General features: G+C 38.0%; 1 protein-coding gene across 6 annotated transcripts in view; it reads right to left on the bottom strand.

The window, feature by feature from the left end:
- spegb (striated muscle enriched protein kinase b) overlaps positions 1–27,720 on the bottom strand; it is an 80,915-nt gene that overhangs the window by 26,710 nt on the left and 26,485 nt on the right. For 3 of the 6 annotated variants that reach the window (XM_084122724.1, XM_084122719.1, XM_084122723.1), the window contains 13 exons: positions 21,337–21,438; positions 15,577–15,697; positions 10,372–11,936; positions 10,132–10,275; positions 9,621–9,803; positions 5,597–5,772; positions 5,160–5,248; positions 4,550–4,725; positions 3,053–3,313; positions 1,936–2,094; positions 1,652–1,841; positions 460–689; positions 202–321 (listed from right to left, as the gene is read on the bottom strand). In XM_084122724.1, coding sequence (XP_083978850.1) covers positions 202–321; positions 460–689; positions 1,652–1,841; positions 1,936–2,094; positions 3,053–3,313; positions 4,550–4,725; positions 5,160–5,248; positions 5,597–5,772; positions 9,621–9,803; positions 10,132–10,275; positions 10,372–11,936; positions 15,577–15,689 — 3,406 coding nt within the window. In that variant the 5' untranslated portion in view covers positions 15,690–15,697; positions 21,337–21,438. Of the gene's footprint in view, positions 1–201; positions 322–459; positions 690–1,651; positions 1,842–1,935; positions 2,095–3,052; positions 3,314–4,549; positions 4,726–5,159; positions 5,249–5,596; positions 5,773–9,620; positions 9,804–10,131; positions 10,276–10,371; positions 11,937–15,576; positions 15,698–21,336; positions 21,439–21,704; positions 21,740–24,679; positions 24,723–27,720 lie in introns of all 6 variants that reach the window. The other 3 variants (XM_084122722.1, XM_084122721.1, XM_084122720.1) reach the window with 2 other exon arrangements.

Genomic DNA, 27,720 nt, shown 5'->3' with positions numbered 1-27,720 from the left:
CTTAAGGCTAACATATTCATACTAAAAGCCAAAAAAAAACATTAAAACATTCCATTTGATCAATGAATTTTGTGTAAATTGTTCATAAATTGACGTGAACATTTTCTATTGGTAAGCTTCAGACCTTTCTAAGTTGCTCTTTTTCAAAATTTTCAAGTTGTCATGCATAGCTAGCAGAAGCCATGAAGATATTAAACTCACCTGTCACATAAAGATGGGCATAGCATGTGGCCTTGCCCACCTTATTGGATATGACACACTTGTAAACTCCTCCGTGGGCATGACAAACAGAGCGGACCACCAGGTTGTGAACATCTCTGACTGCAGAAAAGACAACAAAAAGAACAACGTTATATTCCTGTTATTCCCACCACTCACACAATCATTTCCATAGGGACTGCTTTCTGGAAAGGCTCAGTAGATTGTAAGAGAATTGAATTATGGCATCAACTAACTTACACTGTGTCATTTTTCTGTCCTCTGTGCTATCAATTCTCTTGCCATTGTGAAACCAGGTTATGGTCGGGTATGGCAAGCCAGCCACTTTGCACCTGAGAACAGCCTCTCTGCCCTCGACTACATCCAGATCATAGAGCGGCTTGACAAAATCAGGCATGGTGAAACGTTCCACCTCATTCTCAGGCACTTCGGGCTCCTCGGGAATGGAGGGCATTTTTTCCAGCTTTGCTCTGGTAAAGATAAACCAAAAATTTTCATAAAAAGATATTACATTGTAATGCAAAACATTTTTGAAATTTTTTTGATTTAAGGAACACTTCACCCAAATATGAAAATCGTCAACTTGAACCTGACAAAGCACCATTTATATCCTTGCAAAAATCAATCTATTAGTTTCAGTAGACTCGGAATATGGTGCACAAGTTCTATGGATGACATTATAGTGCTTTTATGGCATATTTTGTCCTATTTGGAGCTCGACAGCCACTATGAACTGTCCTTATATGGAACGTTACAATCCATCGCGCTCTTTAAGATCACTAAATTCGAGGCTTTTGGTCATACCTAGGATATCCAGATCAACCAAAGGAGGGAGAGCATTTTCACATTTGGCTCCGAAACTCTGGAATAGTCTTCCTGATACTGTTCGTTGCTCGGACTCGCTCTCCCAGTTTAAAACTATATTAAAGACGCATCTTTTCGGCCAGGCATTCATATAATATTGTTAATCTTACAGTTCAAACTACAATCCGGCCTCTAGTTCATAAATGCCAGAGGAGAACTGGCCCCGACTGAGCCTGGGTTCTCCCAAGGTTTTTTTTTTTCTCCATTAGGTCACCTGATGGAGTTTTAGGACACCATTAGGTCACTTGATGGAGTTTTTTCGGTTCCTTGCCACTGTTGCCTTTGGCTTGCTCAGTTGGGGATATTTTGGGGATATTTAATTTTATTCTATCAATCAATAAATTCCACTAGAAACAAACCTTGTTGTATTATTTTATTTTAATTTAATACTGTGAAGCTGCTTTGATACAATCTGTATTGTGAAAAGCGCTATACAAATATACTTGATTTGATTTGATTTGATGGACAAAATAACAGCTTAAGGTTTGGAAGTAAATAAAGAGAGAATTTTTGGGTGAAATAACTTTATAAAACATGTTCTGAGTGAAATATAAGTAAAAGGTCATACATTTGAGAAGATATTGCCGGTCTGGGCTCCTGCACATACAGCTCCGCTGCACATTCTGCCTCTCCATATGAGTTATGCGCTACTACTGTATAGAGGCCCTCATCTTCATTACTAACATGAGAGATGATTAACGAGTGCCGTCCTCCTTCTTTCAAGATTCGAATGTCATCGCTTTCCTCCAGAGAATGATCTGTTGAAGACATGACACACAAATGACCCAACCATCTTGATGTTATTTTACAGGGACTGACACTGGTAGGCACTCAAGGGAATTAGACTCATACCAAAGTGGCTCCAGGTGACCTGAGGAGGTGGCGTCCCGCTGACCTTGCAGTCAAATCGAGCATTACGACCCTCGATAACTTCCAGTACATCCAGCTGACGGGTGAAGAGGGGCTCTATGGATGCTAAAACCTTTAGCTTGGCACTAGAGGTCAGCTCCTCTATAAATTACATGATATATGAAATAAAAGACAGGTTAATAAGGGTCATGCAATTAGTACAGATCACGTCATGAAACCTTTTGCTAAAAGGGTCATACCTATAATGCTATAGCTTTTTTTTGGTGCTACTGTAAAGGGACAGTTCACTCAAAAAATGAACAATCTGTCATTATTCACCCTCACGTGGTTCCAAACCTGTATGACTTTCTTTCTTCTATGGAACACAAATGTTAGGAAAAATATCTGTGTTTATTTTTTCAATGCAATACTGTTTTTGGACCGCACTGACTTTCACTATATCTCAAAACCACTGAAACATTCTTCAAAATATCTTATTTTGTGTTCAGCAAAAGAAAGTTAGTCATACAAGTAAATTATTCATTTTTGGGTGAACTGTACCTGGGGAATTGGCACAAAATATCTGTAATAAAAATGAAAATGGCTGCAATTAGGGAAGCCACTCTGGCTCTTTTTTGTGTACAGCATAAATTACTTCCGCCTCAGAATGCGCAGATGAAATGCTGTCATGTTATCTTGTGTTTGGAGGCGGATGCCTGGCATTTGGGAAGGCAACCGTGCAAGACAGTTCCGGGAGGTCATTATACCAAATCATTGTGATGACAGACATTGGCTCAGGCATTTCAGAATGACCAAACCAACATTTGAGATGCACATCCTCTATTGAGGCAAAGTCATGTGAGTTTTTTTATTACACAGTGAGGGATTTATTCGGAAAGTGTCTTTCCATTGTAGTTTATGCCCGTTTTCTTATTGGATTTTTTTTTTTTATCTGCCTCAAGTTCTTTATGCGCATTTTTAGAATGTATGTGCATCTTGGCATTTCCATCCAGTGCTTTTTATGCCATATCCCAAAATTTCACAAAAATATGTGGATGGAAACATAGCTAATGATGTGTTGATATCAAAATGTATATAAAACCTATACCAAGCTGCTCACCTTTAGCTGTGCTCAGTTTGCAGGTGTATGTTCCACTGTCATCTTCATGTACAGAGTTAAGCAGCAGCCTGCACCTTTTCCCGTCAAAGTGCATCTTACAGTTCAACAGAGCTGGCTGGATGAGTTTCCCATCTGACAGCCAATCAACATCTGTGTCCTGCGGGCCGATCACATGACACTCGAACAGGGCAGTCTCACCTGCCTTCACCATTACATCCCTCACTGGCCGAATGATGGCAAGGCCTGGCTCTACTGGACGAGCTGGAGTAAAAACGATAAAGATCAACCAAAGAGAAGTGTGGAAAAAAACCCTTTTGAGGAAATCCAGAGAAGCTTAAAGTGAATGCGTTTAATCTGCTGCAGACGTAGCCTGTTAATAGCTTGTGTAGTACAGCAGAGCAGAAATATTAGATGAATACGCTAATACATTGTCTGTCAGCATAATCCGTTCACGGCTCAGTACGGATCAGCTCAAAATTATACCCAGAACTCAACATCGCCAGATATGAGACTCTGTATTTTGGCTTTTTCAGACTTCTTAAAATGAAATACCAATATACCAAGGGTAATGTATATTAAAACAAGGCTGCATTTATCTGATCAAAAATACAATAAAATAGTAATATTGTGTAATATTGTGTAATGTAATTTAAAATAACCATTTTCTATTTTAATGTATTATTTCTGTGTTGGCAAAGCTGAATTTTCAGCAGCCATTACTCCAGTCTTCAGTGTCACATGATCCTTCAGAAATCATTCTAATATGCAGATTTTGTTTAGATGAAAGTATATCTTTTTTAAATTATTGACCCCAAACATTTGAACGCTAGTTCACTAAATTAACTGCAAATCTTGTTAATCGTGCAAAGTTGCAAAAAATGCATTAAACAGCAAGACTGTTAAAAAATGTTAGTGCATAGAAATAATTGTACAAGAATAAAATTGTACAACGACTGAAAAAAAATGATTCGTATTAAAACAAGGCATGCAACAATCTCTTCTGTAATTATGAATGCACTTCTCATGTAAAAACTATTCACGCCATGCAAAATGACCCAAAGGAGATTCATGTGTAATATGGCCAGACAATTACTGGCTGACACAAACCTCACATTATGCATTCAAACACATTCACTGACTAACCATCAAACACTGAAATCATCTTGCTGCATTAATAATTTGGAAAATCCTATTCATTAAATATTAAAAAGGTGATCATTTGCATTGCAAGTTTGACAAGCCAAGTTTATAGCTTGCAACTTTGCCAAGCTACAAACTGCTCATAATGTAAAGTACCTCAACTACAGTGATTTTCGGGGTAATGAATTATGAATGGATTACTTATAGTTGTCTATGCATATTAAGCTGGGAAAGAAAAATTGCACACATCATCTTTAAGCAAGCAGAGATATCAACACTTGGTCTCCATGGTTTATCATGCTTATGATTCCCAAATGAACATAAACCATGCATGACTACTGCAGCTGAAGCCCTTACCTTTCACCTCCAGTTTGCCCTCACACTGCTTAGTTCCATACTCGTTGATGATCTTGCAGGTGTAAACTCCAGTGTCTGACTTCTGTGCTGATTTAATTACCATCTCAAAGTTGCCCTCCTCTGTCTCATGGACGATATGCCGTGGGCCTGTTTTAATGGTCACTCTGTCTCTCAGCCTGATACGAGGGAAAATAAAAGTTGTCATGTCAGTCCATCAAGAAATAAATGAACAAACAGTCCATACTGTTTAAATCTATATGAATTGTTTAGGTAATACTTTATTTCGATAGTCCACTTTAGACTTTCTACTAACGGTACGTAACTTTGCAAATACATGTCAACTAGCATTAAACTGTTTAATATCTGCTAACTCTTTTAGATGGTTCCCCAACAGACATTCTACTGACTATGAGTAACTTTGCAAGTACATGTCAACTTATTCTACTAACCCTAACCTAACAGTCTACTGATAGTCTAATGAGAGTTAACTGACATGTAGTTGCAAAGTTACTTATAGTTATTAGAATGTCTAAAGTGGACTATCGAAATAAAGTGTAATCACTGTTTAGTCTAGACAAATAAAGGTAAAGTTTTGAAGTGTGGAACGCACCAATAAAGTATGGGTTTAGGCTGTCCACTCACTCGAACAGACATGGTCACCTCTTGACCCTCTATAACGGTTTGCTCTCCAATAACAACCTGTTACATTGGTAAACACACACATTTTTCTTTTGTAAAGATTAACTAACTAAAAATATCAAATGGCAATGTGCAGTTAATGACAAATTTTACATGTAGAAAATTAATCAGCATCTCCAGGTTTTCCAAAATAGAATAGCAGAAGAATTGTCATGTTTTAGTTTATTCGGAATATGTCCACATGATAACGTGCACATGAATATCCCAATCGCTTTTGAGCATCTAAACGGCTTTTCCAGAATAAAGGCTTTAAAACAACATGGGTTACATGAAGTGCATGTACAAGCAGTGCATGTAAAAGTCAATTCTGACATAATATTTTAAAATCTCTGTCTTATTCTCTAATACCTGAAAGGCTGGAGGCTCCTTGAATCGAGTGTCCACGATTTTCCTAGGCTCAGGTCCCCTGTAGGAGGAGAAATCCATCCCCTCCTCAAGAGGACTGAGATACTCCTCATCGGATGTGATGGGACTGCTGACGTCCATGGGTACACCAAGGTTCCCACGCTGGTCCTGACTGGGCTCTGTGAGAAACACCAGTGAGATTGGAATGGATTTTACAAGCAGTACTTTCAGATTTGCATTTGCACATGTCCACAATTGGGAAAATTTTCAATTAATATAGTCAACATTTATCTCAATAACACTATAAAAAAATCTGCAGAACAATATGTTTTTTTTTTTTTTTTTTTTAAGAAAACAACATCACAGATGTGAAATTCACAGAGAATTACTTTTTGCCTTTTGCTCTGACAGAGAGAAATGGATTAGAAAGGTGAAGGGTAAAAGACATGGGCCGAATACAAACCAGCATCCCTGAAGAGAAAGGATACTGTAATCCCAAATCCAATTTCATAAAAGTCCAATGACAATGGGAATGCCAGTTTTAGGGACAGATTGCTTTCAAAAACCATCACAAAAACAGAGGACGAAGAATATATACTCAGAAAAGTGTCCAACAACAAATTTGTTATGCTATAGGAAAATTTTTAAGGATTTTCTATGCCATTCAGATGATCAGAAGAGATGAATTTAAAGCTGTATGCATTACACTCTACAATTTACAAAAGAAAAAATACAAATCAAACCTGTAATACTTCTGGACTACAACAAATTTGTGTGATTGCTATGACCTTGCAATCATTTTTTTAATTTTAATTTTAAATGGTTTGATTGTAAAATTTACACTTATATTTAACTTTAACTATTCTAGAGAGATCACATTAAAACAAAACGCCTTATGAAAACAAAATATGCTCGTGTACACCTAAAAGTTGACAAAACTTTCAATAAATCATCTCTTTCAGAATGCACATTCTCTTCCAGCAAAACTGACTAAAATTATTGATGACTTGTCTTGTATTAATACCACCTGCCTAGTAGGATGGTTCATACTGTAGCTATGATGTAAACTAAATGCTATGGGCAATTTTACCCTGAAATCCTTCTGTAAGTCCCATTTCAACTTCCTGTTTCAACAAACGGGAAAGAAAAAAGTGCTTGCCAAGCCATTTCATAGAGTCTTTAAGTTGCATCCATTCAATCTAAAACTAAACTGCTGATATTGATTTTTAAAAAGGACATACAGAAATAAGCTACAGTACGGAGAGTCATTCCTTAAGCGAGATACACGTGTAAACACTTGAAACCATTTGCCGTGAGAGGCCTGAAGCAAAGCTGGGCAGTGAGACTCGGCCATGCATGTACCAGAAGAAAAAATAGACACCGTGTCTCTTCTTACAACAGCTTAGAACATACATATACATTACCGTGAACTCGGGTATGATTCTAATTTCAAAGCGGTAACATTTTTAAGAACTCCAACGGCTTAAAGACAGTGATTCATTTAACTTTACTCTAAAGACAAAAAAAAAAAATATATATATATATATACTTTTAAACAAACAGGGTATCCAAAAGTAGCTTAAAAAATAGGAAAGGATGGTCAAACTCTGTAATATTGTATTATTCTCTGGAAATCCACCATACACATTCTGGTAGCACTTTATTTTACAGTCCTGTTCCCTATGTACTAAGTACTTATTATAGATATTACAATAACTGGGTAAGAACTAGGTACTAACCCTGAACCAACCGCTAAACCTTAACTTAACCCATGTAGTTACCTTATATTAACCAGTACTTTCTTAGGTAAGTACACATAAGTGCATGTACTGTAATATAAAGTGCGACCCAAATTCTTGAACACAAACCTACCTGGCCCTGATCCTTCAGCCAGACCTCAGCCATGCACTAAGCCGACACCGAGGGCACCAGCGCATGTTCAGTCCTGACAGTATTTGTCTTAATATGTCAGCACCTTAGATTTGCACCTTAGTGAATGCCCTCGGATTTCAACTGGTAATCTGGTGTAGACACTATATCTTCCGTACCCTCCCTTGCTCTTTCTCTCTGGCTCTCTCGCTTTCAATAAGACACTACCTCTCACATTCACATCAGAGCAAACAGATGCAGATGTCCTCCCTTTTTTCCATTCAAGTCAAAGGAACTTCCATAAAATACTTATCATAGCAACCATCCTATTTATATGCCTCTTACAAACTCTCTCACTTCTGCTGTAGCTCAACAAACCTATGGTTTCATGAACTATAAAGAAAATGACTTTCATGCAGGTCTTTCATCTGTCGATAAAAGCATTCTTGATTTCTCAGGAACAACTGTCTAACTGTCATGTTATTGTGGAAAATAAAGGCCTACTTGGCTAATGGCAGGTTTAACAACAAGCTGTCAATGAAGTAATACAAGGATCCACTATATATGAGATTATTAAGAGATCGTTTCATGGAGGAAGGAGTGCTAAAAATACCCCTGGTATTCACCGCCCTAATAAGGTAAAGCTTCTCTTTCTCTTTCTAACCATTAGAACAAACAAGGGTGCACTAAAAGAATATTAGAATATGTACTCAGACATCTCCATCAGACAAATGTTATTTCTTTTTTGTAATTTCTGCAATGATCCCTGAATTACTTAAGAACTGAAACATGGTAAAATGTGTTAAATAAAACCTAATGTTAAACATTACCAAAAAGAAGGAAAAAAAATACACTAAATAAAATCAAACAGAATAAGTTACTTTAACGTCCACAAAGTAGAACATTTATCTTCGGCTTCACCATGCAATTTAAATAACACAACAACAACAACAACAACAACAACATAAAAACAGTAAAAAAAGAAATCATAAAAACAAATGTAAACATTAACCTTACTGTAAACTTCAACAAACACAAACATAAATTCATTCTCATATGTACATATAAAATAAAACGCTAAAGAAATAATAATAATGATGATAATAATAATAATGCAGTTCCATACTTTATTTTTAACACCAGCAAATGAAAGCTACTTCCACTTGCCATTTTTTTTGTTAAACAAAGCAACAGAAGACAGTAAGCTATGTAGGCTATGATTAACATTTCCAATTTGTCCAGTCTCATCAACGTATGTGCTTCCATCTTTTTTTACCACTCATTATGAGGCCAGCACACAGTTAAACAATTCATATGTTCAATTTAACCTCTGTGTTGCTATGGTAACTATCCAGGCGGAACCATAGTGGGAGAACAAGGGAGATCTCAAGGAGAGAAGGAGAAAGCAAAGAAGCACAAAGAAAATAATAGAGGAGGCAAAACAGAAGCACTGTGCAACCAAACAGAGTGATCAAAACAGCTGTCGGTGAGGAAAATGTTTTATGGTTAATTTAATGATTATTTTGCTTTAAGGGTGATTTAAACACCAACACAAAGATGCAAACCCTGCAGGGCTGCATGTTGACAGAGTGACTCACAGCCTTTGATCCTACATGGATATCTGAAGGTACTGAAATTCACTCTAAAATCCCATAGGTTACCCTTTAAACTCCCACATCCTCAACTCAAGTTGGAAACACAATGTGCTCATCCTTGCTGCTCAAAAGTATATGCTCAAAACATTCACTTGGAACCTTCCTCTGCATGGTTTAAAACCAAATATCTAGCTTAAGGCAAGTAATATGTTTAAAATGATCTGATGCTTCTGATTTGATACTAGACATAAAAAATGAGGAAACCTAATAGCTGTCTTCTAAAAAGATGAAGGGGCGTTCGTGCACACATGCTGTGACGATGACGAAGAAACCTGAATTCATTCATTTTCATTGAGATTTACAGCGACATGAGTGATGGCAACCATTGGCGGTTGCCACAATCCTGAGCAGAGTTCAGCTTTTTGGCAATAAAAACTAATGCAATGAACAATAGGAGTGATCTGTCACCTGATCCAGCGGTTGAGTAGGAATGCCAACTAGCAACCAACAGCAGAGCAACATTCCGCCAGTGTGAAGGAACAGCTTCAACGTATAACACTCACCTGATTTGATGAAAAGAGTAGCGCTGCTGGACACCTCGCCCACCTCGTTGGTAGCGGTAACTGTATATGTTCCTGCATCACTTGGCTTTGTCCATTTGATGAGCAACGAGTGCCTTTCTCCCTCTACCTTTACAACATGGGTTGCACTGTTCTTGATTTCAATGTTGTCTCTTTTCCATGTAACTGTATATAAAATAAAAGTCTTTGTTACCTCCAGTGGCAAAATATTAAAGGCTAGAAAGTACAGTCTTATTCCTGAGACACCCTGGAATTAGCTCAAAAGTATCCTGTTCAAGTGTTGCTGTCTGAACATAAAGAACTGATAGTACTGCTGAGCTGACAATTTGCAAGCTGTTGCCTTTACAGATTGCACTTTTGAGTGAATGATTCAGAGTCAACAGGGACTACACCATGACTGCCTCCCTGTGATGCTCATGTATTGCAGTTTCAAGTCAGCTATGCAAGATGCTAAAGGTTCTGTTTGAAGTTATTACAGCAGCAATAAACTAACCTTCGGGGAGAGGGGTGCCACTGATGATGCATTTTAAAAGGACCTCTGTTCCAGTGGAGGCCACAGTGTCCTGAAGTGGAAACTCAAACACAGGAGCCTCTAAAGGATCCTCTCCTGCAGACACATACGAGTCGTCTGAAGATTCTGTAATAGCAAAAGAGATATGTCAGAACCAGAAGATGTGACATTCCTCAAGACAAAGTCAAAGATTTGCATCCCACTGGATATGCCTTAATTTACCTAATTCAGGGGACATTGGTCTTTGTCTGCGTCCTCTTCCTCTGCTTCTTTGGGGTCTTTCCTCTTTACCAGTGCCACTTTTCACAGCCTTTTCATTCTTTTCTGGAGGTGTATCCGTCTCCATTGGCTCCTCTTCGATAATAATTTTTGGTATGGTGAGCTTTGGTGCCAATGGAAGAGGAGTCACATCCAGCTCCATCTTTTCCTCAGATGAGGAAACTCTTGGAGGTTTGGGGGGAGCTTGGACAGGGCATTCTTGAATGGCTACCGTTTCTCCTTGCACCAGAGGACTTTCAGGCCTTCTTTCCAGTTTTCTCAGTGTGATCTCTATTGGTGTCTTCCTATGCATTGACTCATCGTCTGGTTGAGGAACTTCCTGAACACGAACAACACGTTTTACCAGTGGACTTGCAGGTCTTGGTTCCAATTTGCGTAATGTCATCTCCAAGACATTTCTGGATGGAGATTCAGCTCTTCCTCGAGAGCGCTCTTCAGCCATGGCAGTTATCTCTACAGTTGGAGACCTTCGAGGACTATCTCTGCTTGGGCTTGGGCCACGAAGTCTTGGAGATCTTTGTCCGGGTAAATCAGAAAGTGACATGGCCTCTGGAGGGGATGGTTCATGCCCAAATGTGCTTACCATCTTGGTAGATGGGACAAGTAGATCACTTTCAACTTTTTCCAGTGGTTGTTGTGCCAGCTGATCTTTTCGTCTGCGAGAGGGTGATTTCGGAGGTGATCTTTCTTTGGCTTGCTCTCTCTCTCTCATCTCTTGCTCTCGCTGAGCACGCTCTCTATCCTGCAGCTTTTGAAGAACCTGAGGTGGGATGGGCTCTACCTTCCCTATAGGTTGCCTGCTCCTGTGAACAGTAGAGAGCTGGTCTGTTGAGAAGGATTTCTTCATATGTGGTTTACCGACAAGTTTTTTGATGCGCTGAAGCTCCTCTGTGAACTTGTTCTCAATGTCCTGCACCTTCTGGGAGTAACGGGGTCTGTCCTCCAGGGAAGCAGCCCGCTGTTTGAACATAGTCCTTCTCTGGGCTGCATCTGCCTTTAGAGCCTCACGTAGGTCTTCTTTGGAGCTCTCCCTCGAGATCCCCAACCGGCTCCCTCCTTCATCAGAGTCAATAGACGAGGCTCTATTAAATCCAGCCCAAGAACGTCCGGATATAGATCCCTCTGGGTTATCAATACTTCTTCTGCGCTCTTCAAAGACTCGCACCTTCTCAAAGATCTTGGAGCTAGCTCTCGTCAGTTTTGGTGAGGGCCGAGGTGTAAGTTCCTTGCGGGAATACTCGCTGACGGGGGTTTGTGGTCGGGAGTCTTGAGCACTACTCTGAGACATGCCTGAGGATTTGGGTTGCTTAATCTTCTCCTCAAATTCTCCTGGTACTGTGTCTTGATATTCAGTTGGTACGACAACTTTCTTGCGTGGGGCTAGGGGTGTGGCAGGGGACGAACCAGAACGGCTGAGCAAAGGAGAGGCAGTAGAGCGGCCAATTTTGGGGGAAGGGGGTGGTAGGACTTGAGGGGGAGATTCCCTCGAAACTTCTTCAGATGGGCTCCTAAAAGAAGGTGTTTGAGGGAAATGTTCTGTTAGAGTATGGGGTTATGCAAGGGGTGAGCCCAACTGTTTGGATAAGGACTTTGGAAGAGGGGCCAGAGAGGCTAATTTCTCTGATGTGGGATCTTAAATGGGACTGTCTGCATGTGTTTGTGCACAAGTTAATTCAAGTCTACTTCTGCGAATGTCTTAATTTGAGAAATAATTTTTTTAATAAGAGTGATGTGAACCTTCATAATTTTCAAATTTCAGGAAAGATAAATAAAATCAAAAATGATTATGAGCTTCTCTTAACTGATAAACTGAAATATAAAAATAATGTGAGGGGATTCATGAGGGAGAGCATGAATAAAACATATTCCATTAATCTCAGAGTGACAGTCAAGAAAAGATTTATATGTAAAATTACACTATACCTATAAGACTAAGAAATCAGAATTCTACCTTAAAACAAATTGTAATTTATTTGTCTTATAGTTTACTACACAACTGAATGCGCAAAAATAATGTAATATTAGCACATGACAGATTCATTTATGCCTACTAGTCCTATACCTTCCAAAATCACTGGGCTAGACCACCACACATCACTGGATATCTACAGGAATAAATCTAGAGTCACTTGCCAGTGCTAGGAAGGAAGAGGAAAACAAGAATTAGAGCGGGCACATAACTATTAAATGTTGAATCATCAAGAATACTGCTAAAAGGGGTCTAATTCAAAATGGTTGTGCACTAGAAAATGTCTGAAGAGCAGTAAAACATAAAAATCTTTCTTGTTTACACAGCACAGACCAAACTACAATAAACTTGCAGAGCTGATACAGTACTGTGAATCCAATCAGTGTAGCTTCCTTCCCATCCGGCAGTTTGACAAACCTATTCTTGTATTGTATATCCAGTGCACTATAATGTGTAAACATCTTCCATGCAGCATCAAAATCATGCGAAAACAAAGCACAAATTTGGTTAAAACAGAGGGATGATCCTTAGAAAATGTGTGATGTTAGTAAAGTATGACAAAACCAGCAACTGGCAGTAGCAGTTCTAGATTGTTCACTATACTATTCAAGATAAATAGTATATTGTATATATAGTATACAGTCTATTGTATTTTTTGGCTTTACTTGAGGGAATAATACTCAACACATCACAGTGTTTTAGACTGCACTTTATTTGAGATCATTACCATTGAAACACTGATGTTTAAAGTTTGCAAAAAATGACAATTTTTTTGGTACAGAGCATCTCAATCTGAGAGTTCTTACAAGATCTATACCCTCCTATCTTTGCGAGTCACTCAAGGCATCATGTGCATGCATGCAAGAATTCATGCTATGCAGTTCACCCGAAAACAGCATGCACAAAAAACCAGGGGGAAACCGAAGGGGTCGATGATACCTAACACAAAAGTGATGCAAGCATGTTTAATGCAAACTTTGTTCAGCTTCAATTTTGCATCGACTGCTGTGCGAGTAGAAAACTAAAAGAATTTGCATATGGATAATGGGGGTCAAAGGAAAGTATGAACTAAATGAAAATAAATCTAGATGAGGAATGAAAAGGCAATAACGGTGTGTGAGGGAGGTGCTGTATTATGCTTAACTAAATTCAAACTATTTTTGTCTCAACCTGTAACCTCTCAATATTTTGAGCTACACATTATTAGTTTATTTTTAGTAGACAGAAATTCAAAGTTCTTTAAGAGAGTAATGCTAGGTATAACTTTGTCAGTTTAAACCTTAATTTTACGATTACTTTTATTATGATGTAAAGTAAAATGGTAATGTTTTAGTGACATTAAAACAGAATGAGTGTACAGGCAATGGAAGATGCATCACCTTAAGCTTACTCAGCAATTACTATTTTGGAGTTTAAATGCTTTGTCTTCAGATTTAACGGTTTGGCCTACAGCAGCACTTCTACAGAAAGTCTATTCTTAGACTCCTTTAGCAGCTTCCAAAAAATCTTGACCTGCACAAAAGGTCATTGTGCTCTCAGCATCTCAGTTTGTACATGATGTGACACAGATCTGACAGAGTATAAGTTGGCTGCTTTAAAGGCCAGGTCATTACCTGACAGTGCCCTGCGCCTGCCCTCTCTTAGACAGAGCCATGCCTTTCTTTAAGGTTAGGCACATAAAAGAACAGCCCGTCATTACCAATCTCTGTTTAACACATTCATGATACAAATGAGCAGCAAATCAAAAGCAGAACCAAACAACAGGGTGGAAAACAGAAACTAATGTATAACAGCGGGTTTGAAAAATATGCAAAGCTTGATATTATTCAATGCTAAACAGAGTGGAATGAAATTTGAAAATTTGGTTTATAATAGACTAAGAAAACTAACATTTGAAGGTGGGTTTGAGTTGGTGTTAAGAGTGTTACAGTCAACCCTGGCTCAAACATGGGTGAAGAAGAGTGCTTCGGAGGGATGAATGACAGAAGATACAATAAGAAGATCGCCCACTTTTCTTTTTTAACAATATCTACACTTACACATCATAGCCAGCACCTAAAATAAAACTTGTCAAACATCAAATGTGATACTGGCTTTTGTCCAATAACTAACAACACGGTTTAAGTTCAATTGTAAGAATGAAATAAGTGACACAAGCAATTCAAATCCAAGACATACAACCAACTACATAGAAAAACACCCATCACGGCTCACACATCTTCAACTTTTACAACCAGAAATTTATCTAGAATGACGTAGCATCAAATTATGACTCCAGATTGGCTCATCTGAGGTAACAAATCATCTGTGCTGTTTGTCACGAATATGCAGTGGAAAAACAGCTAAAAAAAAAAATCAGCAACAGTTTTGTAATAAAAATAATCTGGAATATTTTGAACCCTTGTCAAACCACCACAGCAAAAAAAAAAAATCTCTGAGATTAACATAAAATATATGCAAGATAAGTTATATATACTGTCTGACACTATGAAATGAATATGAGCATCCACTGAAGTTGTTTAGTGTCATTTAATAAAGCTTTCCAAAAATGAAATACATGTATAAAAAAAAAATATTTTGCTGTGCTGCCACTTGCAAATGAGTCACATATAAATGTAAGGCTTTTGGCAGCTCACACAGCCCTTACACTCTGTGGGCTGAGCTGAACCTCATCCAAACACAGAGAGCCCACTCACTGTATCTTCTGTCATTCCTGTGGTGATGTAAGCTGCCTCATGGGGCCACCAAAACGCACGGCTCAGATACCAAGAGAGACAGAGGAGGAATTACAGCCTGGGTCTTGTTCTCAGTCCCCTCCCATCTTTAGCACTGACAGGGGACACCATGTTAGAGCAAGGGTCTCTTGTGACTCTGTGATGGGGTTTGTGGTTGTTTATCTATTGATGAGGGATCTTTTTATATCTGTGTTTTGGTCTGCTTATTGTGGGCTGTAGCTAATTGCGATTTATTTTAGCTTGGGAAGGTTTACTTACAGGGGTACAGAAAAAGTCCTTCCTCTATAAAGACTGAACGTGCTACCATAGTAATCGCTAGCTAAAGACACACTTTCCTCAGACCCCCAACCCGGTCGGGATAGATTGGCGCGTGACGCTCGAATCAGAGGCTCGACCCCTAGGTGCCTGATCTGGGTGCCCGTCGGCTCCCGGCTGTTGGCTTGCCTGGCTGATTGTGGCCCCGGAGCTCTTGATCCCAGGGCTAGAGCTTCTTTCTCCAACACTGTGGTCTCACCGGAGGCCCAGCGATCGCTCGCATCCGGGGCGACATCCATCATTCTCTCACCTGCAGGAGAGCCAAAATGGGAACAAACAGAGTAAATTAAATTTAAGGCAGGATGCTCGACGTACTAGCGTTCACAAGTCATGGGCGTATTCATCCACATAACCAAAAAATGCAAACAGCAGAAATTATTTTCTTTCAGTTACACTTTTTTTCCCTTTTGCTAACATTTTCTTTAAATTACATAAAATGCACCAAAAAGCAAATATTTATTAAACTGGTCATATCATGAGAAAAACTGAATGATCCTTGATCTTTAGATATTATAGTTTATTGTACTAAAAAAAAACTTAAAAAAAACACTACAACTTTACAAACCAAAATGTGCATTACAAACTAAAAAGACCATTTATCGAAACAAAGCTGCTAAAATTATCATTTTAAAATTCTGCAACTTCTGAAGTCAAAAACCAAAACTGTTTAAATCTACATTAGACTCGACACACAGCAAACTCATGTGCGAACGATTTTTCTCTTTTCACATGCAAAGTGGGCATTTACATAAAAGTCTTAAAAGAACAGTAGCAACAACAACAAAAACTAATTCTATTTATAAGAGAGAGAGTGCAGAATGGTTGTGAAAAGGCAAATTATGACCATTTTGGTTACTAACATTATAACTGGACCTCAGACCTACAACCTCAGAACGAGAGATAGAACGAGAGATTGATAGATAGATAGATAGATAGATAGATAGATAGATAGATAGATAGATAGATAGATAGATAGATAGATAGATAGATAGATAGATAGATAGATAGATAGATAGATAGATAGATAGATAGATAGATAGAATGCAAGATATATAGAATGCTAGAAAGAACGAGAAAACGACAGACAGAACGATGGATAATGTAAGTGAGTTACATGAGCATGCATTCAGAGGTGTGACGAATAAAGCCCAGGTGATGCCTTTCAGCTGCAAGCTGTGTTGAAGCAAAGTCCCAGCTGATGGCTTCAGAGCCCGTGTAATTCACAGTGACTGAATGGATTAGACTGCAGTCAGGAAGCATCCATCAAAATCAATGACAATGGGCCTCCGCCCACCTCTCTACGCCTACCATAACAGATCAAATCAATCACTTATTCCACTACGGAATCATACGCTCCACCAAATCCTGACACATTTATTCCTCCAGCATCTCTTTGTTGGTAAAATTGTTGACTTTCATTTTGTAGAAAGTCTTTGGATCTTACAACTGTATGTTATGCGTTGTGAAGACAAGAGCATCATTCATAACAGCGCTAATGACAAACCAAGAATTTACAGTGCAATTCAAGCTCCATTGCTTGTGGTGCACTTTTCTAAAATCTATCTTTGTTGAAAGCTGCGTTGTACACAAGATAAATGAATTGCAATGTTAGACGCTGAGATCAAAATGGATATTTATATACAGGGCATGCTGCAGCTGTTCTCAAACCTTTTATTTCGAAACTGAAATAGAATAAATATCACTCTATTCTTCTCTTCTAATTTTTAGTCCCCTTTCACGATGATGAAAGAAATGGAAATATTGTTCATCCAGCCTGTAAGTGTTTCAAATACACTCCCAACCACTTTCCCCAAGGGATAACGGGAAGGCTTTTGTCATAATACATACTGACAACTGAGAGTTCAATTGCCTATACTCCGCAAAGGGACTAAATAGAATCAAGAGAACAGGCCTCAGAATTTTGTCTTTGTAAACACATCCATGCTTCTCCTAGACAATTTATATTCATGAATATCTTAGACACAAAAATAGAAAAAAGGTGTAATGAGGCAGAATATACAAGCTCACATGCAAAAATCCACCACATTTGACCTCCAACCAAGAATATTTTTGTGTAATACCTTACATCAGATGACATGCATACATTATATTGTGATCTCATTAGTATTCATACATTTTCATACTTGAAGAGTGGTTCAAGCTCACATACGTTTTCGTACATTTGGATAGACACTAAAGGCCAGATTTACTAAAAGCTTGCGCCAGCGAAACATCTTTTGATGTTAAAAAACTACTGTCAGGATTTACTAAACACACGCAGTGAAAAATTTGCGCTGAAAAGGCATTGACAGAGTTGTTTTTGTGGCTGACTTTATTGCAAATGCATTTGCCGGAGTTTCCGTTTCAGATACAAAATTTTTGGGAGGAAAGTATTTAAATGAATAACGTAAGGTTTGCTCTAGTCAATTTACTGGTATTTGCACCATTATTTAATGCCCCAAAAAAGCATGTCTTACCAGACGCTAATTTGCGCTACTCTTAGTAGATTGCGTTGGTCATTATGGAAATGATCTAGCTGCATCTGTGTTCTTTCATTTGCACGACGTCAGTAGATCACGCGCAGAACTTTCTACTCCTATCCTTTGTGCTTTTAAGGCAGGCATATACTGTGCGATTTCAGCAAGGTTACCAACTCACACTGTACGAGTAGATAGCATGCGATGTAAAGCCAAAGCTCACGATCTATTTGCTCACACTATACGGTCCGAGTTGCGACTTGACTGCTCACGCTATACGTGTGAAATATGCGCGATACACCCGTGCCGGGTTGTGCAGATAGCTAGATGATACCCAGAGATATCGTCAAAAGCATCAACTATCAATATCAAGAGGATTTAGCATTTCCAATGTATGTATTAAATTATTTTTACTGCAAGCAGGGAGGGGCCGAGAGCCTTGAGAGAACGGCGGGAGGACGGTTGCGTGATTAATGAAGAGCGCCACCTGAGCGCTGCACCGGTCTCATATCTCTCACGGAGGAGCTTCGGAAGCATAGAAAGAGGAGCGACGACAGTGAAGGACGAGAGAGGACCAGGCCTGGAATATTTTACATCATGTTTTGTTTATGTGTGTGTGCGGCAGTCGTTTGTGACTTGCTGTTGATGTGTGAGCTTCTGTTTGCTGTTACCTCTTTATTTATACTCCTCTGATCTGATCCAGATCTGTGATAAGAAATGACTAGAGATGTACCATAATGTGTGATTTATATCTGAGTGATCTGCTAAAAACATCTTAAATAAGCATAATGTGTGATTTAAGTCACCTTTTGTCAACTAAGGCTATAGCAGTAACATTTTAAATTTCAAATATCACAGATAAACAATACATTTTTATTTAACATGAATCATGAATATTTCACATCTCATGTCTTTCCAAACCCGAATTCTGTATGCAGTTCCATACATTGGCAGTTAATTGTGACCAAGCATGTTTTGATCCAAAAGAAACAAAAAATAAATAAATAAAGCCACAAAAGAACTATAAAAATAGCCTTTTGACTCTAGATTCCAAGTCTTCAGAAGCCATACAAAAGTTTTGTGCGAGGATCAGACTGAAATCTAACTCATTATTCACTGAAAAGGTCATGTTCACAGATGAGAAACAATGTTCTGTTTGGTCAACCTGCCATTTTTAAATCAAAACTATCGTATGGCTACAGAGGACCTGGAATCTATCGCACAAGTTGTATAGACTACTTACTTTTGTTATGCTTTCATGCTGTTGCTGTTTTTTAATGAGTTTTTTTTAAGCTTGACAGCTGTGGTTATGAACTGCCATTGTAGGGAAAAGATTGTCCTTTTGTGTGCCACAAAAAAAAATAACAGAATAAAGGTTTGGAACAACTCCCTTGTCCTCCCTCCAGGATGTCATCATCTCCAGGGTGAGGAAAAGGGCAAAAATACTAAAATCACAAAACCCACACACTCAATGTCTGAATGAAACAGTATCTTTTCACTTCGGTACAGAACACTGGGCACCTGAACATCCAGGAAGAAGAAATTCCCATCTCCATCTAAAACAGTTAATGGCCACTACTGTGTGCTCTATTACTTTTTACTGTTCAATATTATATTAGGCATTTTGCAATAAAAATGTACATTATGTAATATTTATATAGTTACACCGTTGAAACACGATGCACACAGTTAATATTTCTGTTTACTCAATCTAAATGCTTATTCTCTTGCACTGTATCTTGTATTTAATATATGTAAGTGCTCAGAGTTCCTGTAAACCATTTCATTTTCATTTTATTGGAAAAGCTATTCCTTTAATGGCTAAGGGGTTTGTACAGTACAGTGCATACACTACCATTCAAAAGTTTCAGGGCGGTAAGATTTTTTAATGTTTTTGAAAGAAGTCTCTTATGCTCACCAAAGCTGCACTTATTTTATCAAAAAACAGTAAATTAATATATTTATGAAGGTAACAGTAATACTGTGAAATATAATTACAATTTAAAATAACTTTTGATTAATTTTAATATATTTTAAAATGTCATTTAGTCCAATGATGGCAAAACTGAATTTTCAGCTATAATCAGTGTCATGTGATCATTCAGAAATCATTTTAATATGATGATTTGGTATGGCAAGCCATTTTAACATTTAAACAAACGAATTTGTCACTTTATTCATGCTACTACTACCGTATATACCCGACTATAAGACGACCCTGAATATAAGACGACCCCCCCATTTTCCAGACTTATTTTTTGGGACAAAAAGAGATTTTTGTGGAAAAAATCTGGTTTTCAACAGAAAATAATTTAATTTGAAAATTGCAGCGATAATTAATTCTCTCTCTTCCAGCACGCGCGCGCACCTTTCTCTCTCTCTCCCTCTCGCTCTGCGTCTCTCTCTCTCTCTCTCTCTCTCTCAATTCAAATGAGCTTTATTGGCATGACTTGTACAGTATTGCCAAAGCATTGGCCATTACATAGGCAATGAACAAATAATCAATAAAATTAATCAGTAAACAAATGCATGAATACATTTATACTCTCTCTCTCTCTCTGCGTCTCATGCATGCGCGTCCCTCTCTCTCTCTCTCTCTCTCTCTCTCTCTCGCTCTGCGTCTCGCGCGCGCTCAATCGCTTGCTCTGCATCTCGCGCGGATTAACTTTTGTGCATTATCTTTTATGCAGATTAACATATTGGAAGGGAAAGCTGGTTTTGTCTTAATGGGTCGCGTTTCAGTCACTATTTCATATTAATTCCGTTGTTCTTTCTCCCTTTCACCCCGTGATTTTGTTTATATCGCGAATATAAGACGACCCCACATTTTTCAGCCTATTTTTAGGACAAAAACCTCGTCTTATATTCGGGTATATACGGTATTTATTTTTTTAGATATTAGTATCTATTCCATTAGGTACTAGTACTTATTCATTTGCTACTAGTGCTTGTTTTTTAGGCACTAGTACACTAGTACTAGTATCTTTTAAAAAGGTACTAGTACCTAAAGTTTAAACTTACTGACCCCAAACTTTCAAATGGTTGTGTATCTGTTATAAAGTAAATGTTAATAAGCTCTGCTATAATATACATCTAAAAGGGATAGTTCACCCAAAAATGAAAGTTCTGTCATCATTTACTCACCCTCAAGTTGTTCCAAACCTGTTTGAATTTCTTTCTCCTGCTGAACACAAAAGAAGACATTTTGCGGAGTAACAGCTGATGGGCCCCATTGACTTTCATAGTATGGAAAAAAATTAGGCCCATCAACATTCTTCAAAATATCTTCTTTTGTGTTCAACAAGTAAATGACGACAGAATTTTCCTTTTTGGGTGAACTATCCTTTTAAGACAGAACTGTATTTGAAATGTTGACTGTTGACATAGCAGTTCATTTGAAAGTGTAATTTACCTGCATGCACTCGTTGGCCCTCATCCTGAAAACCTCTGGCTCCTTCTTTAGCTTCCAGGGGTATTTGTGGCTCAGCGGCTTCGTCTTCTGTAGTCTCAGAGTCTACCACAAAGAAACAAAACATTAAGTCAGAAACAACCACCTGTAATGATAACGGACATCAAACCAAGCAAATAAAATCATATGACCTTTTAAATAAACTATTTGTTACTTTCTTTGAGGAAAAGTGCATCACTTGAGTAAGAAAAAGCAATCGCCACATAGTGATAAGTGAAATTAATAAATATAAATGTGTTTGAATTAGAAGCATCGTGGGGAACAAGGGAATGAACCACTTCATTGAGCCCAAAGATGAAAACAAACATTACCATAACTTTGCTTCCGACAGGAGCGGAAAACTTCGCTTCCATAGTGGCAGAGGAAAGAAGCAGACAAGACATCACCATTACTATAGAGACGAATCCCATCCCAGTAAAGAGATAAGACAGCAACAAACTGCTGAATGGACACATTTGCACCGTTTACTGGTCCTGGTTGACTAGTACTTGCTGCTCAACATCACTGCCATCTGCTTTTGCTTTGTTTTCTGCGTATAGAACACTTGAGCTTGTAAGGATGGTCAAACAGGCCAATCAAAAAACAAATTACTTACTTAAAGTCTTAGTTATTTAAAGAAAATCTCATTAATAATTTAATTTTCAATTGTGTTGGATTATTTGCAGATCAAACCCTGTGGGCTCAATCATGCCAGTACAAATTTGTGAAAGGAGCAGCAAATTCCCGATATTGCTAATCAAATATGTTATTTCAGACAAGATAAAGGGTTTTGAGCCTTTAAATGCATATTTTTCAATAATGTATGTATTGTTAACATTGCAAGCCAGTTCATTTTGAATTATCATCCATTTTAAATGAGATCAAAGCTAATTTAGTTGCACAGATGGTACTGTGGTACTATGTATTTCTAAACATTAAGGATTATCAGAAACATTTTAATCCATGAGGTTAATGTAAAAGAAAAAGGAAATACGAAGGAAATCATTCATTCCCATGAATGAAAATGTTTTAATAGAGTCTGATCTTAAATGGAGAATGCAATAAAGAATGTAATCCACATTAATTCTGCCTGTCTAATTAATTTTTAAAGCATTATTTCAATTTAAAGATGTTTTATAGGGAGCCATGTCTAAAATCTCATCACATCGGTGCAAAAGTGTCAGCAGTTCGTATAAATTGCTTCAATGATAAGCACTGCTAAGCTTTTTGCATTATTGATGCTGAGATTATAGTGTCTTTGTACATAAAGTGAACAGATTTATTGTCAGGCTCCTCTTTATCAGAGCGAGCAGACAGACAATTCCAGTAAATCTGTCTAGCATGACTTCTCAAATCCAAGCACACAAACACGACACTGAATGGCATCTTTGATAATAATCAAAAACACAATGATTTATTACAAATCACAACAGGAACACAAATTTTAACAACAATGACAAAGATGTACAGTCAGTACTTAAAACTGAGGATGCATTACGTATAGGCTATCGGCAGCATTGGGGAGATGTTTTCAGAGTGTGCAGACTGATATAAAGCAGACTAAATTATTTTATAATTATCAGACATGAATATGAATGATATCCCCATTAGCAGTAATTTATAACAAACACTTATCTGATAGGTAATGGGAGCAGTGCAGCAGCAGAGGTACTTTATTCTCAATTTAGGGCACACAATTTAGATCATATTTGTCTGAACTGAGCACTTCCTCTGATGTAGGCCCTCAAGGTGTCTCTGAAGAGGGCCTTGATCCAGAGATTGATTACAATTACATATTCAAAAGGATCCTAGATGACTTTTTGGGCTTGCCTCGGAGTATCGAAGGTGATAGGAATCCTAAATCTTAATGATTTATCATCAATCTCAGAAGCCACAGAGACTTAGGGCCCTATTTTAACGATCTGAAATGCAAGTATCAAACGCAAAACGCAAGTAACTTTGTGGGCGGATCTCTAAAATGGGTTGGTCTGAAGTAGCTACATTACTCATAAGTGTGGTTTGGGCATAACGTGCAATAAACCAATCAGAGCGTCATCTCACATTGATGAGAGAAGCAAAGTGTATGCGTGTTGTGCACACGCTACATTAAGGCCAAGCATGCACCCTTAAAATAGCATCTGAATAACACGAATAATTGTTTTCTGAAACTGCAAAATAGCACCAGGGAACGTTTGCGCCAGAACATGCCTCCTCTTTTCGCTGAACTGCCCCCGGGAGCGCAAGTTCATTCCCTAATTTACCGACATGCGTCTGTGGTGGGAAAAGTCAGCTGTGCGTCAGGTGCAAAATAGGAATGATACATGCGTCGGTGTACAAAGTCAATTGCGCTAGGTGCAAGATAGGGCCCTCAGACTTTGTTATTTGTATGATACTTCTAAGTTGGAAACAAATTTTACAAGTACTCAATGCAGACACAGATTCTTAAAATACAATTCATAGAAGGCCAAATTAAATCTGTTCATCATAAAAAGTGAAAATGGACTAAACCGCTCAATTGATATGGATTAACGATCTCTTTATGGATTTTTTGGAGCGTCAAAGGGGTAGCTGCATAGACTGTCAATGGAGGGACAAAAAACTCTCAATATTTTCATTTGCGTTTTAACGAAAGTCTTACAGGTTTGGAACGACATGAAGATGAGTATTTAATGACATAATTTTCATGTTTGGGTGAATTAACCCTTTAACTAAAACTAAAAAAACTTCAACGAAAATTAGAAATGTTGGCTTGGCAAATAACTGAAAGTACTAAAACTTTTCAAACTAAAATAAAATGAATAAAAGCTAAATAGTAAATAGCTCAAACAGTAGAGCACTGGTTTTTGCAACGCCAAGGTCATGGGTTCAATTCCAAGGAAAAGCAAGAACTGATAAGAATGTAAATGTGTACCTTGAAATGCAATGTAATTCACTTTGGATAAATGCATAAATGTAAATAATTTTTTTTTTTTTTTTTTTTACTTTTGAATTTTTTTGAATTGCAATTAAGTAAAGTCCTCTTCGTGTCATTCCAATAAAATTTCCAATTTAACTTTTTGTGTGGCGCCACCAGTTCAATTTAAATTCACGCTCATGGCTTCAATTCTTCCGTTTGAATTTCTCCCATGTCTGCAAGCAGAAGAATATTGCAAGATTAGCTGCACTCTCTTTCAAAATGTAGAGGGGGGAAAAAATCAATGCATCCTTGATTTTAAACAAAGACCCCACATTAGATGACTGACAGACTCTGAAGAGTTATCATAAAATCTCTCTTGTAATAACCTGTTATCTATAAAGCCAAACACACCATGAGTGAACCTCCCAAATGTTCGGTTAGAGTGTCCGGTTTTCTGGAAAGAGAAAGAGAGAAGAGCTATTTTAGTGGTTGCACAGAATGCTTCAAATATGATAATCACTTCAAATGAGCAAAACAAACAAGTATTTCAAACAGCACACCAGCAGATATCCCCAAAGCTGACTAACAAGAGCTCTTTTGAAACAAGATGCCTGTGCACTTGTCGGTCTTCAAAAAAAAAAAACATGTCCGTCTTTGCTCTGCTAACCTAGATTTTAATTCATATGTAGGGCATTTGGTGACTGAGAGGCTAAAAAAATGAGCTAGTTTCTTTTGCCAGTCTCTGCGTTGGTGTGCCCGCATGTCACCTTGCATTAAACACATCTGCTAAGTGACAAGTATGAAAGCATCCAGCACAGCTTAAATGGGCTATACGAACTGGTTGATCCTTGTTCTGTTACAAACTGTTATTCCCAGCTTTCAAGCAACATACTGTCATGATCCTGCCATCTAGTCTTTAATTTTCCCTGGTCTTGAGGCAGGATCATGACAGACCCATGTTTTATGTGTAAGCACATGGCCATTTGTTTGGGCTGTGTGCTTGCGTTGTCTCGTCACGTAACCCCGCCCCCTTGTTTAGTCTTTATTAATTAATCTGTGTCACCTGTTGTTATCATTAGTTTCTCCCTATTTAATCCCCTTGTGTTTGCTGTCCTGTGCTGGTTCATTGTTACTTGTTACATGATACAAGCTGTCATTCTTTATGTGAAGATTCATTCGTGAGTAACCTGTTGAAAGTCTTGTGAAGAGTTTGTTCCTGTCTTAGCTGTTAGTTTATTGTTCAGTTTTCTGTCTTAGTCTTTGTCAAGTCTTGTTAGTCTTATATAGTCGATCTTGTCTTGTTTTGCCCCCTCGTGGGTTTTGTTTTCCCTGTTTTTCTGTAATAAACGTAGTTCACTTGCATACTGTCTGCATTTGGGTTCATCTCCTTGCACCATCATAACAGATACTGTAAGGCATGTAATTTCTATGTCCATTTCTAAACAGATTCATCTTGTTTAGTGAGAAATGTGATTCTTAGCTTCCCAGTATCGCTTCCTATCCAACTATGTTCACAATGGATGAATGTAAACCGAAGCAACACAGAGGACGCATCGGGCAGCGGCTGTCTGTCACTCCCAATCCATTAGTTACAGGGAAAAATGAAATCCTAATGGCTGATGCAGCTGTAATTTCAAACCCTTCTTCTGTGAATCTGTTCCCTAACCGCATTAGCTAAGGACGGCGGCCATCCGTTTCAGAGACTGGTGCCTGGAGCTTTGCGGGGTTGGTGAAGGGGAAAGGCAAATAAAAGTGGATGAACTTTTAGAGGAATTACAAGCAGGTCGTTTTAATTCATACGCCTAAGCTCAGCGCTTTCTGCTTGTTGTAAAGAAAACATTTACAAGGCATTAAAACATCTGAATAATTCATAGGCGAAGAAGGATTCATGTCCATGTGATGCTGGTTAGTTTGACATTAGCCTCTATGTTTGGCATCTTAATGGACGAAAAGGCTGGTTCCACTCCACCACACAAGTGCCATGCATTATGCAATAGATCTGAATTCTTCTATTGCCTTGATTAGTCAAAACACAACTGCCACAGAAACGCATTTGATGATCAATTCACACATAGAGACGACTATTGACAAAGCCTACGCACACTTGAGCTGCTACAAGTACCGTTAGAATTTATTTACATGTATTTCTCGGCTGAAACTCTTTGAAATGCACATTTTCCATTGTATGTAACATTAGATTTATATATTTCCATTGGAAAATATTTATTCTGTTTATCCCCATTTTAATGTCCACTAGACAATTACACATCCAGTCAGTTAGAAAAGTAATAGCTCACCATAAAAGCCACATTTTTTGAGGCGCCGTCGCTGTAGAACAAACAATGAAAATAACACACAAAGATTCAGGGATTTATTCTAAATCGCTAACCCCAAGTATGATCAATGATAATAGGGATGCTTGCCTTTGCGAGCGCCACTAATTACTTCAAAATCAATGAATCCACATAACAATCATTTCCCTAATCTATACTTTAAATGGCAAATATACAGAGAGGAGACTCTGAGGTTGACATAATGTTTGAGCTTTGGTTCTCTCTCCCATTATGTTCTGAAAGCTGCTATAGGAACAGAGGGCCCTTCAAGCTTCAGTTACATTTTCGAAACTGACACTTATCCAAAATGACCTGCCAAATGCACACTCACTCCTTTGATTGTGAGCAGGCCACTGAGGGAGGATCTTCAGCCAGCCATCTGTGCTGTGAAGAGCTGAGGCAGAAGTAAACACGGACTCAAGCACTCAACGGTTGACATTCAGTGACCATGTTGTATGACAACATCAAGAACGGCTACAAAAAAGACAGGGCTCCGCAACCCATTATTTTTTATGATTATGTAATCCAATTACAAAAGTGAAATTAATTGAGTCATCTTTGTCTGTAGCTATACAAATTAAATGGAATATCCATAACCATAACAGTATGATAATAATACAAATTATTGTAATAACAAATAATAACAAAATGAATATTGCTTATTAGCTTGATAAATCATTTTCTTCTTCAGCAAGACATTTTTAGAGCTAAATTTATATATTTTCTGAAGAAACTGAGATTGCACAAGCAAACTTTAGGTAGTTTTCAATGCGATTACTAAGATCTTCTGAAATATTTTAGTGCATTAAGTGGTTGCCAGAGTCTTTTGGATGGTTGCAAGGATGTTCTAAATATTCCATAACGATGCTGCCTTCGACAATACCTTCTTTTAGACAAAGTCGCATATATCTTGCATAGTGACAGAAATTCCAGAATGCAATACGACAGGATCAATGAAAAAAAATATTATTCCAAGATGGCGGACATAGAGGTAGAAATGTTAATCATAAGACTTATTTTTCTTTCAGAACAGAACAATATTGACAAAAACAGTTAAATCTATCCTAGAGTTCATTACAATAATCTCAATGAAAAATCCAAGATGGTGGATAATGTGGG

The sequence above is a fragment of the Abramis brama genome, assembly GCF_963993115.1.
Source record: "Abramis brama genome assembly, chromosome: 8".
Lineage (NCBI taxonomy): Eukaryota > Metazoa > Chordata > Actinopteri > Cypriniformes > Leuciscidae > Abramis > Abramis brama.
Note: the sequence above shows the minus strand (reverse complement) of the source record. Positions and strands in the feature narration are given on the sequence as shown.